Source organism: Natator depressus, chromosome 5, assembly GCF_965152275.1.
Source record: "Natator depressus isolate rNatDep1 chromosome 5, rNatDep2.hap1, whole genome shotgun sequence".
In the NCBI taxonomy this organism is placed as follows: Eukaryota; Metazoa; Chordata; order Testudines; family Cheloniidae; genus Natator; species Natator depressus.
The window spans coordinates 45,376,371-45,392,179 of NC_134238.1; the positions used below are offsets into that span (position 1 = coordinate 45,376,371).

The 15,809-nt window shown below is 44.8% G+C and overlaps 2 protein-coding genes across 2 annotated transcripts in view; both read left to right on the forward strand.

Moving 5' to 3' along the window:
- Window positions 1–12,663, forward strand: part of TBCA (tubulin folding cofactor A) — a 99,693-nt gene extending 87,030 nt beyond the window's left edge. The window contains exon 4 of the mRNA XM_074952696.1: window positions 12,620–12,663. Coding sequence (XP_074808797.1) covers window positions 12,620–12,648 — 29 coding nt within the window. The 3' untranslated portion in view covers window positions 12,649–12,663. The remainder of the gene's footprint in view (window positions 1–12,619) is intronic.
- Window positions 4,175–12,126, forward strand: OTP (orthopedia homeobox). Its single transcript, XM_074953974.1, has 3 exons — window positions 4,175–4,325; window positions 5,073–5,482; window positions 11,534–12,126. The coding sequence occupies exons 1-3, from the start codon at window positions 4,289–4,291 to the stop codon at window positions 12,062–12,064; spliced, it is 978 nt and encodes a 325-aa protein (XP_074810075.1). The 5' UTR covers window positions 4,175–4,288; the 3' UTR covers window positions 12,065–12,126.
- Window positions 12,664–15,809: the final 3,146 nt, after the last annotated feature.

Consider the following 15,809-nt stretch of genomic DNA (forward strand, 5'->3'; position numbering starts at 1 on the left):
TATTTTCGAAAAGGTTGATTGAAATGCAAACACGTGTCATGTTTTTCCATTTCCTAATGCCAAATTACGCCTAACGAACGGATAGAGTTTGATTTGTCATTTGTGTTTAGGTGATGCAGATCTGGAAAAGTAAACAGGAGCCTAAGTCACTTGATTTGTTTTCTGTAAGCAAATAACACCCAAAAGCATGGCTGTAATTTACAACGAATTAAAATTGATTCTTTTCATCAGGCAAGAAAATAGGGAAATGTGAGCTCGTTAATTATTGAGGGAGGCGCTCCTCATTAAAGGGAACAATGTTACAATTCAGCATTTAATAGCGGGAGTGTGAATAATAATATCCTATATTTCAGCACTACTGTCTGGAAATACCAAAAAGCAGCACAAACAAGTCAGGCAACCCAAAGTTAGATTTGATAAACGTTTAGAGTGTCTGCTAAGTGTAAAAAGCAATTACAGCGCTTTCCATATAGCAGTCCCCTTAGCTGCATATTTCTGACAACGGATGCTCAATAAATGTATAAATCAAATATCAACTTGAAAACCCTAAACATAAGCAGCTATTGAGTTCTATCCATCTTTCTGACTTTAGACGTTTAACCTTATTTTATGTTAGTTCTTACACAAAACATCATTATTCCGACGAAAGAATGAAGGTAGAGTCGGTTCCTAAATAATAGCAGATTTGGGGTGAATACACTTGTTTATGTGATAGCCTCATTCAATCAGTACTTAGATACTGTTTCAAACAGTCCTGGGGTTCGTAAGGTTCTGTACCTTTTCTCTGGGTCAGAACATGAGGGAATTGGGTTTATTTCCATTTTAAACGCTAAAGACCTCGATCCTGCAATCCTTACTCAGGCAAACCTTCCAGTGCAGCCAGTGGAGGTTTTGTCCGAGCAACAACCACACAATCGGGTCCTCTATGAGCTTCGTTAAAAAGAGGAAAAGGAAGATATGAAAAAAAAAAAAAATTCCAGGTGCCTAGCCCCTTGGCAGGCACTCTTGTACAAAATTCAATCTCTATTTTTATGAGAAGTAAACTGTCTAAATAAATTTTATTAGGGGCAACCAATATATTTTCTGGTAGTTCCCTTTGTTCCAGTTCTACGTGTGTGTAACAATCTAAAACCTATTTATTGAGGAAAAATCACTGGATCCGTCATAGAAAATCCTTTTACTTTGCTCTGAAGTGATTTCTGAAGACACTCTTGTCATTCTGAAGATTTTGGGGGCATTGTGCTAAGCCTTTCCTTGTTAGGAACTTCGGTTCTTATGATCATGTGGGAAATACCTTAAATTATAAAAGGAATGGACTTGACTGGCACTTTTCTGGCTACCCTCGGAAAACGGAACGATGACGGGGAATGAAATCTTTGCAAATACATCTCAAACACTGCCCAGGTGGATTCACACACTTGACAAAACAAGTGTAGAGAGGAGCGGAATGTGATTATAGTGTTTTACATATCTACCGTTGTCATTTTCTTTCTGACATGCTTAGTGTCAGCCCTGGTCTCTTTTTTCCCTTCTACAGATTTCCTTTTCTTATCCCCCCCCCACCCCAAAACGATTATGCTTTGAAGCCTTGGTAGAAATGATTTAGTTTGTTTATACTGCTATAAAAATCAAGAGCAATAGAAAAGTCATAAAATGAAGCGCGCTATCAATCACGGTGCAACATTGTTATTCAGCGGTTACTAAGAGAGATTGATAATCCTTTGATTCCTCCCATTGTTATTACTCTGATGTGTCTTCACATTAACTATTACACGTTTATTTATCGACCTGAAACATACAGCACAGAGGATATCTCTGTGTGGGACTATCTAGCACGTATGCGAGAGAGGGAGGATGCACACTTGCAGGATCTGGATATTATGCCGCCTCAGCGTACTATGGAGCTAACAAACAAAACAGGACTCGAGTATTGTAACTTCAAACCGGCTTGTATTAGCGCCCGACTTTCCAATCGTTTCCCTATTCAGCTCACAGACATCACAGGCATTGCTGAGCAGCCCCCACTCCACACACACCTCAAGACCATTAAAACCCATCAGTCCAGCCACACCGCCTGGGGCTCACTGCGTAAAAACACACCAACACCCGTACAAATAACACCCCATCAACCAGCCATCCCGGGCTCTGGGGCTCTTGCAGTCAAGCAGCCCCCTCCCCAGGGGCGGGCTGTCTCCTTTGGCATGTCTGCGACTGCAGGTCCGGTCTCACTTTGCTTCGGTTCTCGCCGCCCTACTTGTTACAACGTGGGGTTGCTTTGGGGGTTTTGCTCCCAGGGTTTTCACCCCAGACGGGGGCCCTTTTTTCGCTGGCGTAACAATAAAATAGATTTAAACCCAAAATTAAAAAAAAAATCGAACCACACACCGCGATTTGCTCGCCCACTAAAGTGGGGCCCGGTTCTGTCTCTGAGCCTAGCTATTCCTGTGCCGCTGTGCAGGGACAGAGATGCACCCAAGAGCCTGTGACGTCTCTAAAGCTGAATTGAATCAATGTAACCAAGGATCTGAACAGGGGAGAAAAGGGAACAAAACTGCCCTACATCGCGGTCGGCCGCTTCCTTTGTCTCCTTTTTCAGTCACTGGCGAAACCCACCACATCTGAGCTGCAAACAAAATCACTCTTGCATCTGCTCGCATGCAGCATTTACAATGTTTTGTGTAAGTCAATTGGGTGGTGAACAAAAAAAGCCATTTGCGCTGTATTATTTAACACAGACTTCACTGGGCTCCCTTTTTGTGGAAGCTTTATTTGCACTAAATGAATAATCTTAATTGCATCACTTTTGAATTAAAAATCAATGTTAATCAAGTTGGAAGTAGTAAATATCAGTTTTCATTGTGCCTGGGTAGAGGGTATTTTTCTTGTTTTGCAAATAAAAATACAAGTCAAATAACTTTAAAAGGGCATTATGTTCTGCTACAAATACAATTGAAACGGATTGTTTAGGAGCGGATCAGAAATGGTACAGAATTTTGCACTTAATTTCCTCAGTTATCATTTACAATAAGAACCTCTTGGCTTGACAGCCAAGTCTAAACAGTAGTAAATTAGTACAAATTTATACTGATTTTACTCTAATAATCGTAATAAAAGCTTATAGATTTGGCACTAATTACATAAATGCCTAATGATCTTGAAAATTACTCTGGTTAGAAATATATTACTAATCTAAACTTTGTTGTTGGCTGGCTTTGAAAAATCAGAACATTAGAAATGGTTCGCTTCACTTGTGCAAAGCACTTTAAATTGTTCAAGTAGTTTAACATAGTCAAGAGGAAAATAAAAAGCATTTAACTTTATTTACCGCCTTAAACTGCGTTTCTGGCCAAGCTTAGAAACTTTAACCCAAAATGCTGAAGGGCTTTTCAATCTCAGTGCAATGTTTTCTCTTTCACACAAACATTTAGCCCGGAGAGAAGCGCATCCAGATCACCTTGGGGGGGACGGGGGCGGGGGGACAGGGACGACGGGAGAGCAAAACAGAGCGTGTGTAAGTTTCATTAGGAACTCGGATCACTTTATTCCTCGTTGTCTTTCAGCCCCCAAGAACGGCGGGAATAAAGGATTTACGCTGTATCACAAATGATTACATGGAGCTCTCCCACTACCCGCCACTGCCCCGCAAAGATCCTGAATCTCCCAGCCGATCTGCAGCGTGAAAGTTGATACACAAAGCACAAGCCAACCCCAAACAGGGAGTGAGGAAGCCCCCTGGTCCGGGAGAGCCTGCTCGCCAGGCTCCCAAGCGGGCCCGTGCACACTCCTTGTGCTTGGGTCGGAAGGCGCCGCGAGACACCCCCCAAGACCCTTGCCCAGGGGCAGATCTGAGCCGGGGCAGCGGTAAAGTCACGCCTGGCCAGGAGAAGGAAGAGAGCGACAAACGGGCGGCGGGAGGAGAACTAAGCGCGCGCGGGAGACACAGCGAGAAGGCCCCGGGCTGCCGCTGCTGCCGCCGGGGGGGATGCGGGGCTGGCGGTGCGGAGGCTGCAGGCGGGCGGGCGGCGTGGGGACTCGCCGGGCTCGCTGACATTTGCAGCCTGCCCTCCTGATTGGTCCCTTCGCCGAGCTGCTCACGGGTTCATTGAAGTGTTAAGCACCTCCCCGTCTCTCTAAAGGACATTATAATGCAAGAGACCCCCTTTTTAACCACACACCGAATTTTCTTTCATTTAGGCGATCTATATATATCTATATCTTATATCTATTTTAAATAACTTAAACCGCTACAATTTGGGGGGGAACAGCCTTCGCCCTGGAGCGGTGCGCGATGCTGTCTCACGCCGACCTCCTGGACGCCCGACTCGGTGAGTTTTTTTGTTGTTTTTTTTTTTTCTTTTTCCCCCAGCATCTTTCTCGCCCCCCGGCAGCGGCGAAGGAAGAAGCCAGAGCAGGAAATTGACAATTTGTTCCTTGGTTTACCTTAATGCGCTCTAAATGGGCTAATTTCTTTAAAAGTAATTGTGCTGTATTAAAGTTTAATTTGATTTACCTGCGTCTTTTAGGAAAAAAAAGTCGCTGGGCTATGGAGATCCAGCCCCAACTGTGGGCTTCTCGTGTCTCTTTCCCTCCCCAGGTCTCTCCCTTTTAGGGCAGATTATCCCAATATTTGTGATTTTGAATTTTTTATTATTATTTTTTCTTTACGACGGGACAAAATCGGATTGAGTTGGTCCGGATCTGACAGGGAGGCGAAGCCACCTGCGAGGAGGCGGGTTGGGTTTGTCGGCCCAGCCGGCAAACAAAATAAACCCACCAAACTCCCCCACCCCCAGTGCCTGGGGAGGCCCCGCCGGGTCAGGCCCCCAGACGGGCCGGAGCCGGCGACTGGCGCAGGAGGAAGAGCTGGAAAGTTTCCTGCCGGCTGGAGTTGAGCGTGTGACGCGGCGCGGGGGGCCGGGGCCGGGGCTGGGCGAAGGGGGCTGCGGGGGCTCCATGGCTGGGGCTCGCCCCTTAGCAAACTTGGCGCGCCGGCCGCCGGACACAAGCGGGAGCCGCGCGGGGGCCGCCTACCTGGCTGCAGGGGAGTGACCGCCGCCGCTTTGCCTCCGCAGGAATGAAAGATGCAGCCGAGCTGCTGGGACACCGGGAGGCGGTGAAGTGCCGGCTGGGCGTAGGGGCCTCTGACCCGGGGGGGCACCCGGGAGACATGGCTCCCAACTCGGACACGGTGGAAGGGGCCACCCTCCTGCCCGGGGAGGACATCACCACGGTGGGCTCCAACCCGGCCTCCCTGGCAGTCAGCGCCAAAGACCCCGATAAGCAGCAGGGGCAGCCGGGCGGGCAGAACCCCAATCAAACGGGACAGCAGCAGGGGCAGCAGAAACAGAAACGGCACCGGACCCGCTTCACCCCGGCGCAGCTTAACGAGCTGGAAAGGAGCTTCGCCAAGACCCATTACCCGGACATCTTCATGAGGGAGGAGCTGGCCCTGAGGATCGGCCTCACCGAGTCCCGGGTCCAGGTATGAGCAGCTGCTTCCGTGCCCAAACCTCCCGGATCCCTCCGTCACCCCCCCCCCCCCCGCAGCGCCCTTGCACTCGCTACCTGTAGCCACCACGGCTCGCAGGGCTCCTGCCCCACAGCTCTCTTTTGTGTTCACGTCCCTCCTTTAGGCTTTCCTTTGTGGGCTTAACAGAGAACAGGCTGGTTTGTAATTTCCCGGTCATACCGTCTAGTGAGACAGCTCAAATGATCACCGCCTAACCCATAACATAAATAATAATAAACCCACCCAGAGCCGGCGCTTGGTGACCAGCCTTTTACAAAATATGCCAAACAAAATTGCATTTGAAGCCGCGAGGAATTTTTGAAACACCCATCTGGTGTAAGAAAGGGATTATCGGCATCAGTGTGAACGCAACAGCTGAATATCAGCTTTTAAGCAGCACACATATTTCGGCACAAACGACTGAGCCAATCCCCGTTAGGGAGAAAAAATCATTAGCAGTGTAGTGCGTGGCATAGTTCTGCGTAGTAAAATGGTATGTTTTCTGAGCTGGTTTTGAATTTAGCTACCTCCACTGAACACCCTCACACTGTACAATTGATCGCTGAACGAACGATCGATCGATCAAAAAGAGACCCCAAAACAAACAAAACCAAAGACAGATCAAGTATTTGCTGTAACTAGTTTTCTGTTTAATTTTTTAATTCTTGTAGCCGAGCTGCCTGTTTACTAATGAGCATGTGAAATATTACCAGCGAGCTAAAATAATTTCAAAGTGTAATGTAAATCTGAAGGGGCATTTTCTTGGATTTGGGGGAAATGTTGAATCCCAGTGGAAAGCAGCACTGAACACTAGGAAAACGATTGCAAATTCAGAGACTGTTCCATTACTCACATGTTTGTGTCTCCTGAAATGTTTACAATAAGCGTATGCTCCTAATATGTTCCTGCTTCTTTTATCATCGTTAAGATCGAATTGGTTGTACGATGAATCTAATGTAGTAGTGTAAGCTGTCCAAGGTCCTGAAGACCTCCCATTGAAATCTGCGGCAATGTTTTCAATAGAATTTTATTCCAGCTTGCCTGAAATATTTCATAGCTCAACCAACCTTCTATACATATGAATCGAATTTTAACAATATGTTACATTTTTAATTGTAGGTTTAAAAGGAATTTGTGAGCACAACATTTTGAGTTTAAGTTTCTTTAATACTTGCTTTAAATAACTGAGTAATCACGGAAGACAGCACTAGAACTTAGTAGCTTAAATATCAAGAAGATTGCCTTCAGATTATTTTATTATATATATATTTGACATACAGCAAACAGTTTATTCAAACAATTTTAGGCAGAACTTAAAAGTAGGCGAGAGGGATAAAAGCAACAGACTATTACAAATAACGCTTTTAAACCTAAACTTTTGTTCTGGGAAATTTTGTGTGAGACTCTTAGACGAATTATGCACATTGAAAGTACTTTAACTATATGTGGTGTGGTGACACTATGAACGCATTTTCACTTTAACAGTGTTCGTCTCCAAAAATTCTCACGGCAAGCCAAGTCCCCACGCCAAAAAAAAAAAAAAAAAAAAAAAAAAGACAAAAGATATTTAAAAAACGAAACGAACGTTTCATGACCAGAAACTGATTGTGTTCGTGCACCAGAACACACACACATTTGTTTTAAAAAGTAAAACCATTGTATAAAACCGATACATGATGATAATTAGTTTAAATTAAAATAGAAATTAGATTCACAAATAAAATATAACTGGACAACTGCCTTTATGAAAAAAGAAAACGTGGACGATTAAACTTTATTGGGTTTCCCAAAGGTTAATGATACCAATTTCAATATTAGGAGTGTGGTAAATGAAGTAAAATATAAAATATATAATGGAAATAGTTATTTTCCAAAAGCACATCAAAGAAATTCGTTGGAAGAAAGATAACGTGTTTTAATGGCCTCAGCATAATCCTGAACCGACGATAATAGCACTAGACTGCTGATAAAAACAGTTTAATAGAGTGGCAATTTAAATATTTTTTGCAATAATGTTCTACAGTTTAAAAAGTAATCAGATCAACATAACCTTCTTAATTAACACTTCAAAATGATTAACATGTAATGCAAAAATAATTTATGTAAAATGTATTTACTTCACAATTCACTGTATCATTGCTCCTTGACCAAATTTAAATTAAATAGTAATTGGTTTATGTTCTTATATGAGTACTTCATAGTATTCTTTATAGTTAACAGATTGTCTACATATTCCTTGCAGTATGTGGGCACCACATTGACTAAGAAATGATCTAAACAGTTAATTTATAGCAGCTGTATATGTTTTTATGTGTTTCAAATGCTAGAATAAATTACCTCTTTCCTCATTTTAGAGCTATATTTAATGTATATTATACATCTAAATAATTATTAAAGGACTGGTGCTTATAAGGGAACCCAATTCCGTGTCTGATATCGCTCTGCTTTTCAGGCTTGTGTAATAAACCCGTTTTTTTATAGCATGCCATTATTAGAAACCAATTTCAGAATTATTTATAACCCGGAATGGCTTATTAAGCAGCAATGCGAGAATCATGCAAATTACGCGATCAAATGCAATATAATAAGCATAATCATTAGTCTCTAGCATGGATTAATTAACTTTCAATATTTTATTTACATAAAAACCAAATCAGTGAAATAACTTCTGCACAGTCAGCCTTGCCTTTCAATATTTTATACGAACACAAATAATGTGGTGTAATTCCATTGACCGTGTCCCCCACAATGGTCCTGTCACCTGCCACATCTTAATAGGGGACAAGCTGAGAGTATTTTCTAGTTTTCTAATGGAATGAGAAATTGCATTTTCTTCCTCTCCCAGCACTATTAAAGTGTAATGAATTCGGCCCAGAGTTCACGGCTGGCTGATCGAAATGAACCTGAGATCTGAGCTTTAATACAGCTCTCCAGATTTCCTACCAAATCTTCACATTAATCATCCGCTAGATTCCAATGAGATCTTCATAAAGGTTTGGCTCTTGAAAAAAATAAAATGTAAGATTCTCTCCTCTTCTCTCTCTATTTCTAACACATTTATTGCTGGGGAATTAAACGGGCTATATATTTTAAAATACATTTACAGTATGTCTATATTACTGTAACAGCAGATATCAAAGTAGATTTTTAGCTTCCAACCTCCATTAGATCCTCACTGTTGTATTAATAATTTTCAGGGGCTAGTTGCATTTTAAACATACTCCAGAGTTGCCCAATGCCTGTGGTTAATATATTTCCAGAGTTGTCATGTGTGCATTTTCAAAATCTCCCTCAGGTTTTCTCCACGTTTTAATCTGTCATGCACTAGTTTTCAACTGGAAACATTCACATTTTAAAAGCATATGCACTATAGCTCTGAAGTGAGGCGATCAGACCTGATGGAGATTCTTTACAACACCAGTAAACCATGAAACATAAAAGATTTTGTAGCCGCAATTTAACTATTACCCTAAAACATAATTGAACACGATTTTTCGATTATTCATATAACATTTAGTTCCTTAACAGCTGTTCATTTCCGCTAATGGCCGACCATATTTCTCCGTCTAAGTATATAATATTAAACGATAAACTCCAGCAGGTTCTAGGGTCCAGAATAGTAATAATCCGGAATTCAAGTGGATTCGCTGATTTCCCCTCTTACAACATCCCAGTATTGTCATTTGACAGTGCAATGAAACCTGTCAGTCTATTCACTCCGAATCAAAGAATCTGGCCGGGTTTGAGTGCTGCTTGCTAACGGTGCAGCCACCAAGCGTTAGTGGAGAAACAATTCGGAGTCAAAGATCGAAACTCATGTTCAAATCACACAGACGTGTTTATAAGAATTCAGACGCGAGCGCAAGCAGGGTCAGCAGCACAGGGTCGGTGCTTCCTTATTTATTTTTTAGCCCGGCCTATTTTACACAAATTCGCCTCGTTATGAGTGAAGGTGGCTGCAGACAGCTCAATCCCGGGACAGAGACATTGAGCCCTTTCATTATATACATTCCTGCGGCTTTATTAAGCAGTCACACGGCAACTTGTGGGGCGACAGCGGAGCTGTGACTATAGAGCACAAAACCAGGAGAGACAATGCAAGGGAATAAAGGCCAGGGAGGGAGACAATAAAAACCAAGTCAGGTGGCGGGGAAGGGAGCGGAGCGAGAATTGGGGAGGGACGAGGGAGTAAACCTACTGCTCCAACTAGCTTTCCTGTAAAAGAATCGTCTCGATGCTATTTCAATGGAATAGAAATCTATAGTACAAAACCATTCCGAAAGTCCAATTGTAGTGCACGTGGGAGGGATTTTTGGCTGTGCAATAAGTAATGAATTATCTGACTGAGACAGGCGCTGATCCTACGTAAGCAGTTGTCACATTCTGGGCTCTAATTTATATTGCACATTTGTAAAATCCCCCAAAATATAGACCAGGTCATTTGCATCTGGCCAAATCACGTTCCACTGACTCCCAGTGAGTAAAACCAGCCGGGTTTGGCCTGATTAATAAACAAAACACTGGGTTAAATGGCTGACTGGAGAATGAATAAGTGTAAAGCACAGGTATCACTATCACGTATCAGTTCACCAGCGGGCTGAAGGAGATGAAAACCCAGTTGATTAACTAGCACATCAAAATGAGCATCTGAAAATGTTAAGAGATTATTGCCAAGGCAACACGGTTTAGACAATGATCTAATAGGAAACTTCTGTTGCGTCTTCTTTATTTTGACATTTGTAGACAAATAACCCAAAGATCAGAGATTCTCTTTGCCATTATTAAGAACTAAAATGTAAGCCCCCTAAGTAGGTCTGAAGTGTATTTAATCAGTCAAATATAGCTCATTGCAAAAGAGCCTTGGGTTTGTCAAAGCAAAATTAAATTTTATTGACAACTAGCGTAAGAAAGCTTTGAACTTGGCCTACATTCATTTGCAACGTCGGAAAGATAAATTTACGTTCACTCCACTGATGAGAAGAACCTGGCTGTTGAGAAAGGGATAAGGCCCTCAAGCTCAGGATTCTTGTCATTCTCTGCAAACAGTAGATCTGAGAGCTAATACAGCGCAGGGCAACTGGAAACAGATCTCCCCACCCCCCCGCCCCAAAGAAACAGTCACCAAAGATCCATTTGAATTTGGCATACGCAGGTGGAATTCTGTATTTAAATGCTTAAGCACCAACCATTATTGGTGCAAATACAGGTTATCATGGCTACACAAACCAGAATGTGACTCAATGGTGTTCCAAAGTATATTATTGTCATCAGATCTATTTCGCTTATAACGAAACTATTTTTCTTGGTGCAAATTGTGTGTTGTGTCTTTGAGGAGTCAAAATAAGGACGTCTTTTTCCAAGTTTTAAATCCCCGATTTATACTTTCAGTAGAAAGAGGGAGTATTTATGCCTATGTGGTGTAGGTTGTACATACATATACAGTGCGTTCATAAGCGTATGTATATACATACAAATGTGTGTGTACACCCTACAGATGGACACGTGTGTAACACATATTGGGTAGGATGTAGGAATGATGTATATAAGGACGTATCTTTCTCGGCTATATTTCTTATGTGTGCATCTCATGGCTGCATGTATACTTATCACTCAGTCCTGCGTTGAGTGCAGAGGACTGGACTAGATGACCTACTGAGGTCCCTTCTAGTCCTACACTTCTACGATTCTAGCCCCATATATGCAGCCATAAGGCTATGGAAGCGATACATTATACGCATAATTGCCACAGATACAGCCTCTAGATTTGATCGCACCCTTTTGCCCCACCCTTCCTGTCACTTCTCTTCTCAGCTGAGCCAGCGCCTGCCTGTGGGCTTGCCCCGCGCCGAGCACAGCGGGCCCCCTGCTCTCAGGTGGCCGCGGTGGGGTCTCTGGGCCGAGCTGTGGGCCTGGGGTCCCGGGCAAGGCCGGCACAGACCGGGGGGCCGGGCAGCTCTCCCTGCCCCACGGCGCACGGTCCCTAACCCGCCTCTCTCGCTCTCTCCCCCACCCCGTGTCCGGCAGGTCTGGTTCCAGAACCGGCGGGCCAAGTGGAAGAAGCGCAAGAAGACCACGAACGTGTTCCGGGCGCCGGGCACGCTGCTGCCCACGCCGGGCCTGCCGCAGTTCCCCTCGGCCGCCGCGGCCGCCGCCGCCGCCATGGGCGACAGCCTGTGCTCCTTCCACGCCAACGACACGCGCTGGGCCGCGGCCGCCATGCCGGGCGTCTCGCAGCTGCCGCTGCCGCCGGCGCTGGGCCGCCAGCAGGCCATGGCGCAGTCGCTGTCCCAGTGCAGCCTGGCGGCGGGGCCGCCGCCCAACTCCATGGGCCTGTCCAACAGCCTGGCGGGCTCCAACGGCGCCGGCCTGCAGTCGCACCTCTACCAGCCCGCCTTCCCCGGCATGGTGCCCGCCTCGCTGCCCGGCCCCAGCAACGTGACGGGCTCGCCGCAGCTCTGCAGCTCCCCGGACAGCAGCGACGTGTGGCGGGGAACCAGCATCGCCTCCCTCCGCCGCAAAGCGCTGGAGCACACAGTCTCCATGAGCTTCACCTAATGGCAGCGCCGCCTGCCCCTCGCCCGGCCGCCGCCCTCGCCCCCGCTGCGGATCGCGTCCCCCCCCCCCAGCCCCCGCCCCCGCGCCCCCGACTTACTTACCAGGGAGTCGACTCAGGATCTGAAATCAGACACCAATGGACTGGTTTGTGGGCAGAGAAACACCCCCCGGCGCCCCCCCCCCCCCGCCCACACGCCCCCGGCCCCCAGGCCTGTGTTCCCGGGAGGAGACACAATGACCAGGGCCTTGTGTCTTCACATCAACACACGAAGGGACTCACTGGGCATTTGGGATCTCGTTTTAATTTGTCCCTTGTCTCCCTTCCCCACCCACCCACCCAGCCAGCTCTTGGGCTTTGCCAAGAGATCCATTTGTTTTTAAAGCACAACAATAACAACCCCAACAACAAATATTGCAGGGCTTTTTGGTCAGGTGGTTTCCTAACGGGCAGCACTGGCTTTGGGGGGGGGGGGGGACTGGGCAAGATTAATGAAGTGATGAGAGAAATTAAGAGGAAATTGAACCCATTTTGATAAAGCCTTTATAAGTGAGAACAAAAATCAAAGTCATGTTTCCTTTTGTAAAAAGCGTGTGTGTGGGGAGGGGGGGAAGCACTTCCCTTTTCTGGATCTTTGATTTCTTGATCGATTTAGTTGCAAACCTGTCACCTTTTTTATTTTTATTTTGTTGCTGTTGTCTCTATTGCATCCTCTCCTGTTGCCACTGGCCCTGCAAGCTCAGTGGCAAGGACCTGGTGCACATGGACAGTCTCTCTCAGTCAACCCTGCCAAACTTTGTACAGAGAACACAATCAGCTCTTTTCTGCATGTGCTGGTCCAATCCAATCCCAGAGAACAGATGCTATTTGGAAGAATGAACAAACAATGTGAAATAGGATGTTTTGTGTAGATAAAGCATTCTTGTTACATACTGGTCGGTTTGTGATCTGTTTTAACTTATTGTCTGTGCTTATTTATTGAATTTTGGGTTTCTTAATAAATGTTTGAGCTAATATAAAGAATATTATTTGACTTTTCCGGACAAGTTTATAACAAGTTAATGTAAATGGATAAATAAAATCATTTTCAGTATGTGATATGAAGAATTATGGGTTTTGGTGTGGCCTGTGAGATATAAGCGGTCTCTTAACCCACAGGGAAAAAAAAGACCCCCCCCTTAATTTAAAATTCAATGATTTTGGGAATGATTTGCTTGCTTGAACTTTGCATTGAAGTATTTCATTTATTACAATTTTAATACTTCATGATTAATAAACTTTTGTTAATCTTTGTGCCTAATTGACCTTTCAACTCCAAGAAACAGAAAGTGCCGTTACAAATAACACAGCGGAAGGAGGGGGGAAAGGAGACTAGAAGTAAGCGACAGGGTGTGTGCTAAAGCACGATCGGTCTGTTGTCCAGGCTAGGATGGGAAGGTGTGAGCCAGCCAAGGACACACAAACCCAATGCCTATGCGCATGGGACAGGGCACGAAATGACGACATTAACAGGTCTCCCTTTCTTACTGATCCGTTTCAGATAACGCGTGTTGGGGCCACATAGGGTTAAGTAGATTAGTTAAGCACGGAGCGAATCCTGCAGCCCTCGAGGAGACGGGAGGTTTGCCTGTGGGTAGAACGTGCCATGTCCTTTGATTTTCAGCCAAAAAGGAATTAATAGTTTCCACAGCCAAAGACAATGGCTAATGTGGGCACGGAGTCTTGGGGTTCGGCGAAGGAATGGCTGGACGGTGGTGGCTGGTCTCCACTCCCCCGGCCGGAAAAAGTTGTAGGGAGGAGAAATGAAACTGGAAGAGAGATCTTCTTGCCACACGTGAAATGAGAAAAGGAGGACTTGGGGCACCTTAGAGGCTAACCAATTTATTTGACATAACACCTGATGAAGTGAGCTGTAGCTCACGAAAGCTTGTGCTCAAATAAATTGGTTAGTCTCTAAGGTGCCACAAGTACTCCTTTTCTTTTTGCGGATACAGACTAACACGGCTGCTACTCTGAAACGTGAAATGAGTGCACTCCTGGCACTTGGCTAAGCGCACGGAAGAGAAACCACGCCTTTTACTCCTGTGCTAACTTTGTCTTAGGAAAAGTACAGGATGTTGTCAAGCATCATACAGTGATTTTTAAAATGTGATTCACTACGATCGTTTCCTCCTGTACATCAATTACACCCCTCTTAATTACATACCTGAGAGTGCCCAACGCAGAAGGGTCCTTGCTTGCTCCAAAGTGCATATTACACATGTATATTTAATTTCAAAGAGAAATAAAAGGAGGATAAATTACGCTCCAAAGCAGGAGTGAGTCTACTGGGGTGACACGCTGAGCCCCTTGGCAGAATCCTGCTACCCAAGATGTCAAGCCAGTTAAGATATCACTTCTGAGTGGTGGCTCTCCAGGGCACACCATGCTCAACATGTTACTCGCGTTTACATGCTGTACTAGCGCCTGGGGTAAACCTGATCAAATGGAACACGCTGCGCCATCGGTGTCCTACAACATCCCCCAGCCGGAGGCAAGAGACTTGTTCTCCATTGGCCACCCCACATCATAATGTCCTAAGAGCGCCACTGCCCCCGGGCAGCGATTACACGCCAAGACGTGATGGAGTTTTCTCCTCCTTTTAAATGGGCGTTTTCAATTAGAAAGAGGCTTTTGCTCTGAAGTCCTGCTCCAGTGCAGTCAATGGGAATTTTCCCATTCACAGTAGGAGCAGGATGTGGCCAGGCCCTTGGCATTTCTGATTAATTAGGCTTATCAGCATGAAAATCCAGACGTAGTGGATATCGAAGAATGCTATTTAATAAGAGCTCGGTAGCCCCAGGCAGTATCGCCATAGTCGCCCTTTTAAAAGCAGGTGGTTGTGCATGCTCAACACAGTACAGTCCTGGGTCTTTTTGTTTTTGCTTAAATCTCATCCACATCCCAGCACCTACCAGTCTTCGGCTTTTAATTCTCACCTGCATGTCTCAACGTCCATTTAGGAGATCAGTGAAAACCTCACACCGTTTCTTCCAAAGTGCATGGAAGGTTGTTTACAAGCATGTTAATTTTACAGCTTCTTTATACTGCTGTATGCAAGACAGCTTTATGAGGTAGGAATCAGGAATGTAATCAAATGTGCTATACAAGAGCTTCAAAATATGTGCTTTTTAATGGTATGGGAAAATGTGTTCTCCAGATTGGGGGGGGGGGGGGAGAAGACCCAACCCAAAAGGCCCAACTCTCGATACTAATGGAAAAATTACAAATCTGTGGCAGATGTCTTACAAAGATCCTTCCATTTAATGATCTTGCCGAAATATACATCGTTTTCTTCATATTCTAATGGAAACGTTGTTCTGGATATGACCCAAGCTTTTTGTCCTTATCCAATTTTGATACAATATTTGTTTCCATGGCAATAGATCTTCATGTTATGCATCCTGAAGATTTTTGAAGTTATACATACAGCTAGCACTAGCTGAAGCTTTGCAACATAAAATGTTTAAGCTGATGTACTTACATATTTAACAGGATGAAAAGAAGGGAAGTGCAAATTTCAGTCATACAGTTTACAGGCTGCAAGTGAGTGATTTTATTCCCAGACATCTCTCCCGCTTGATATTGAAATATAAAAATTAAACAACATTGGCCATTTTTACATCCCACCAGCAACAACCTCGCTTCAGTCAAATAAAATCATAGGTGCTGGAACTGCGGGTGCTTGGGGTGCTTCCACACTACCTG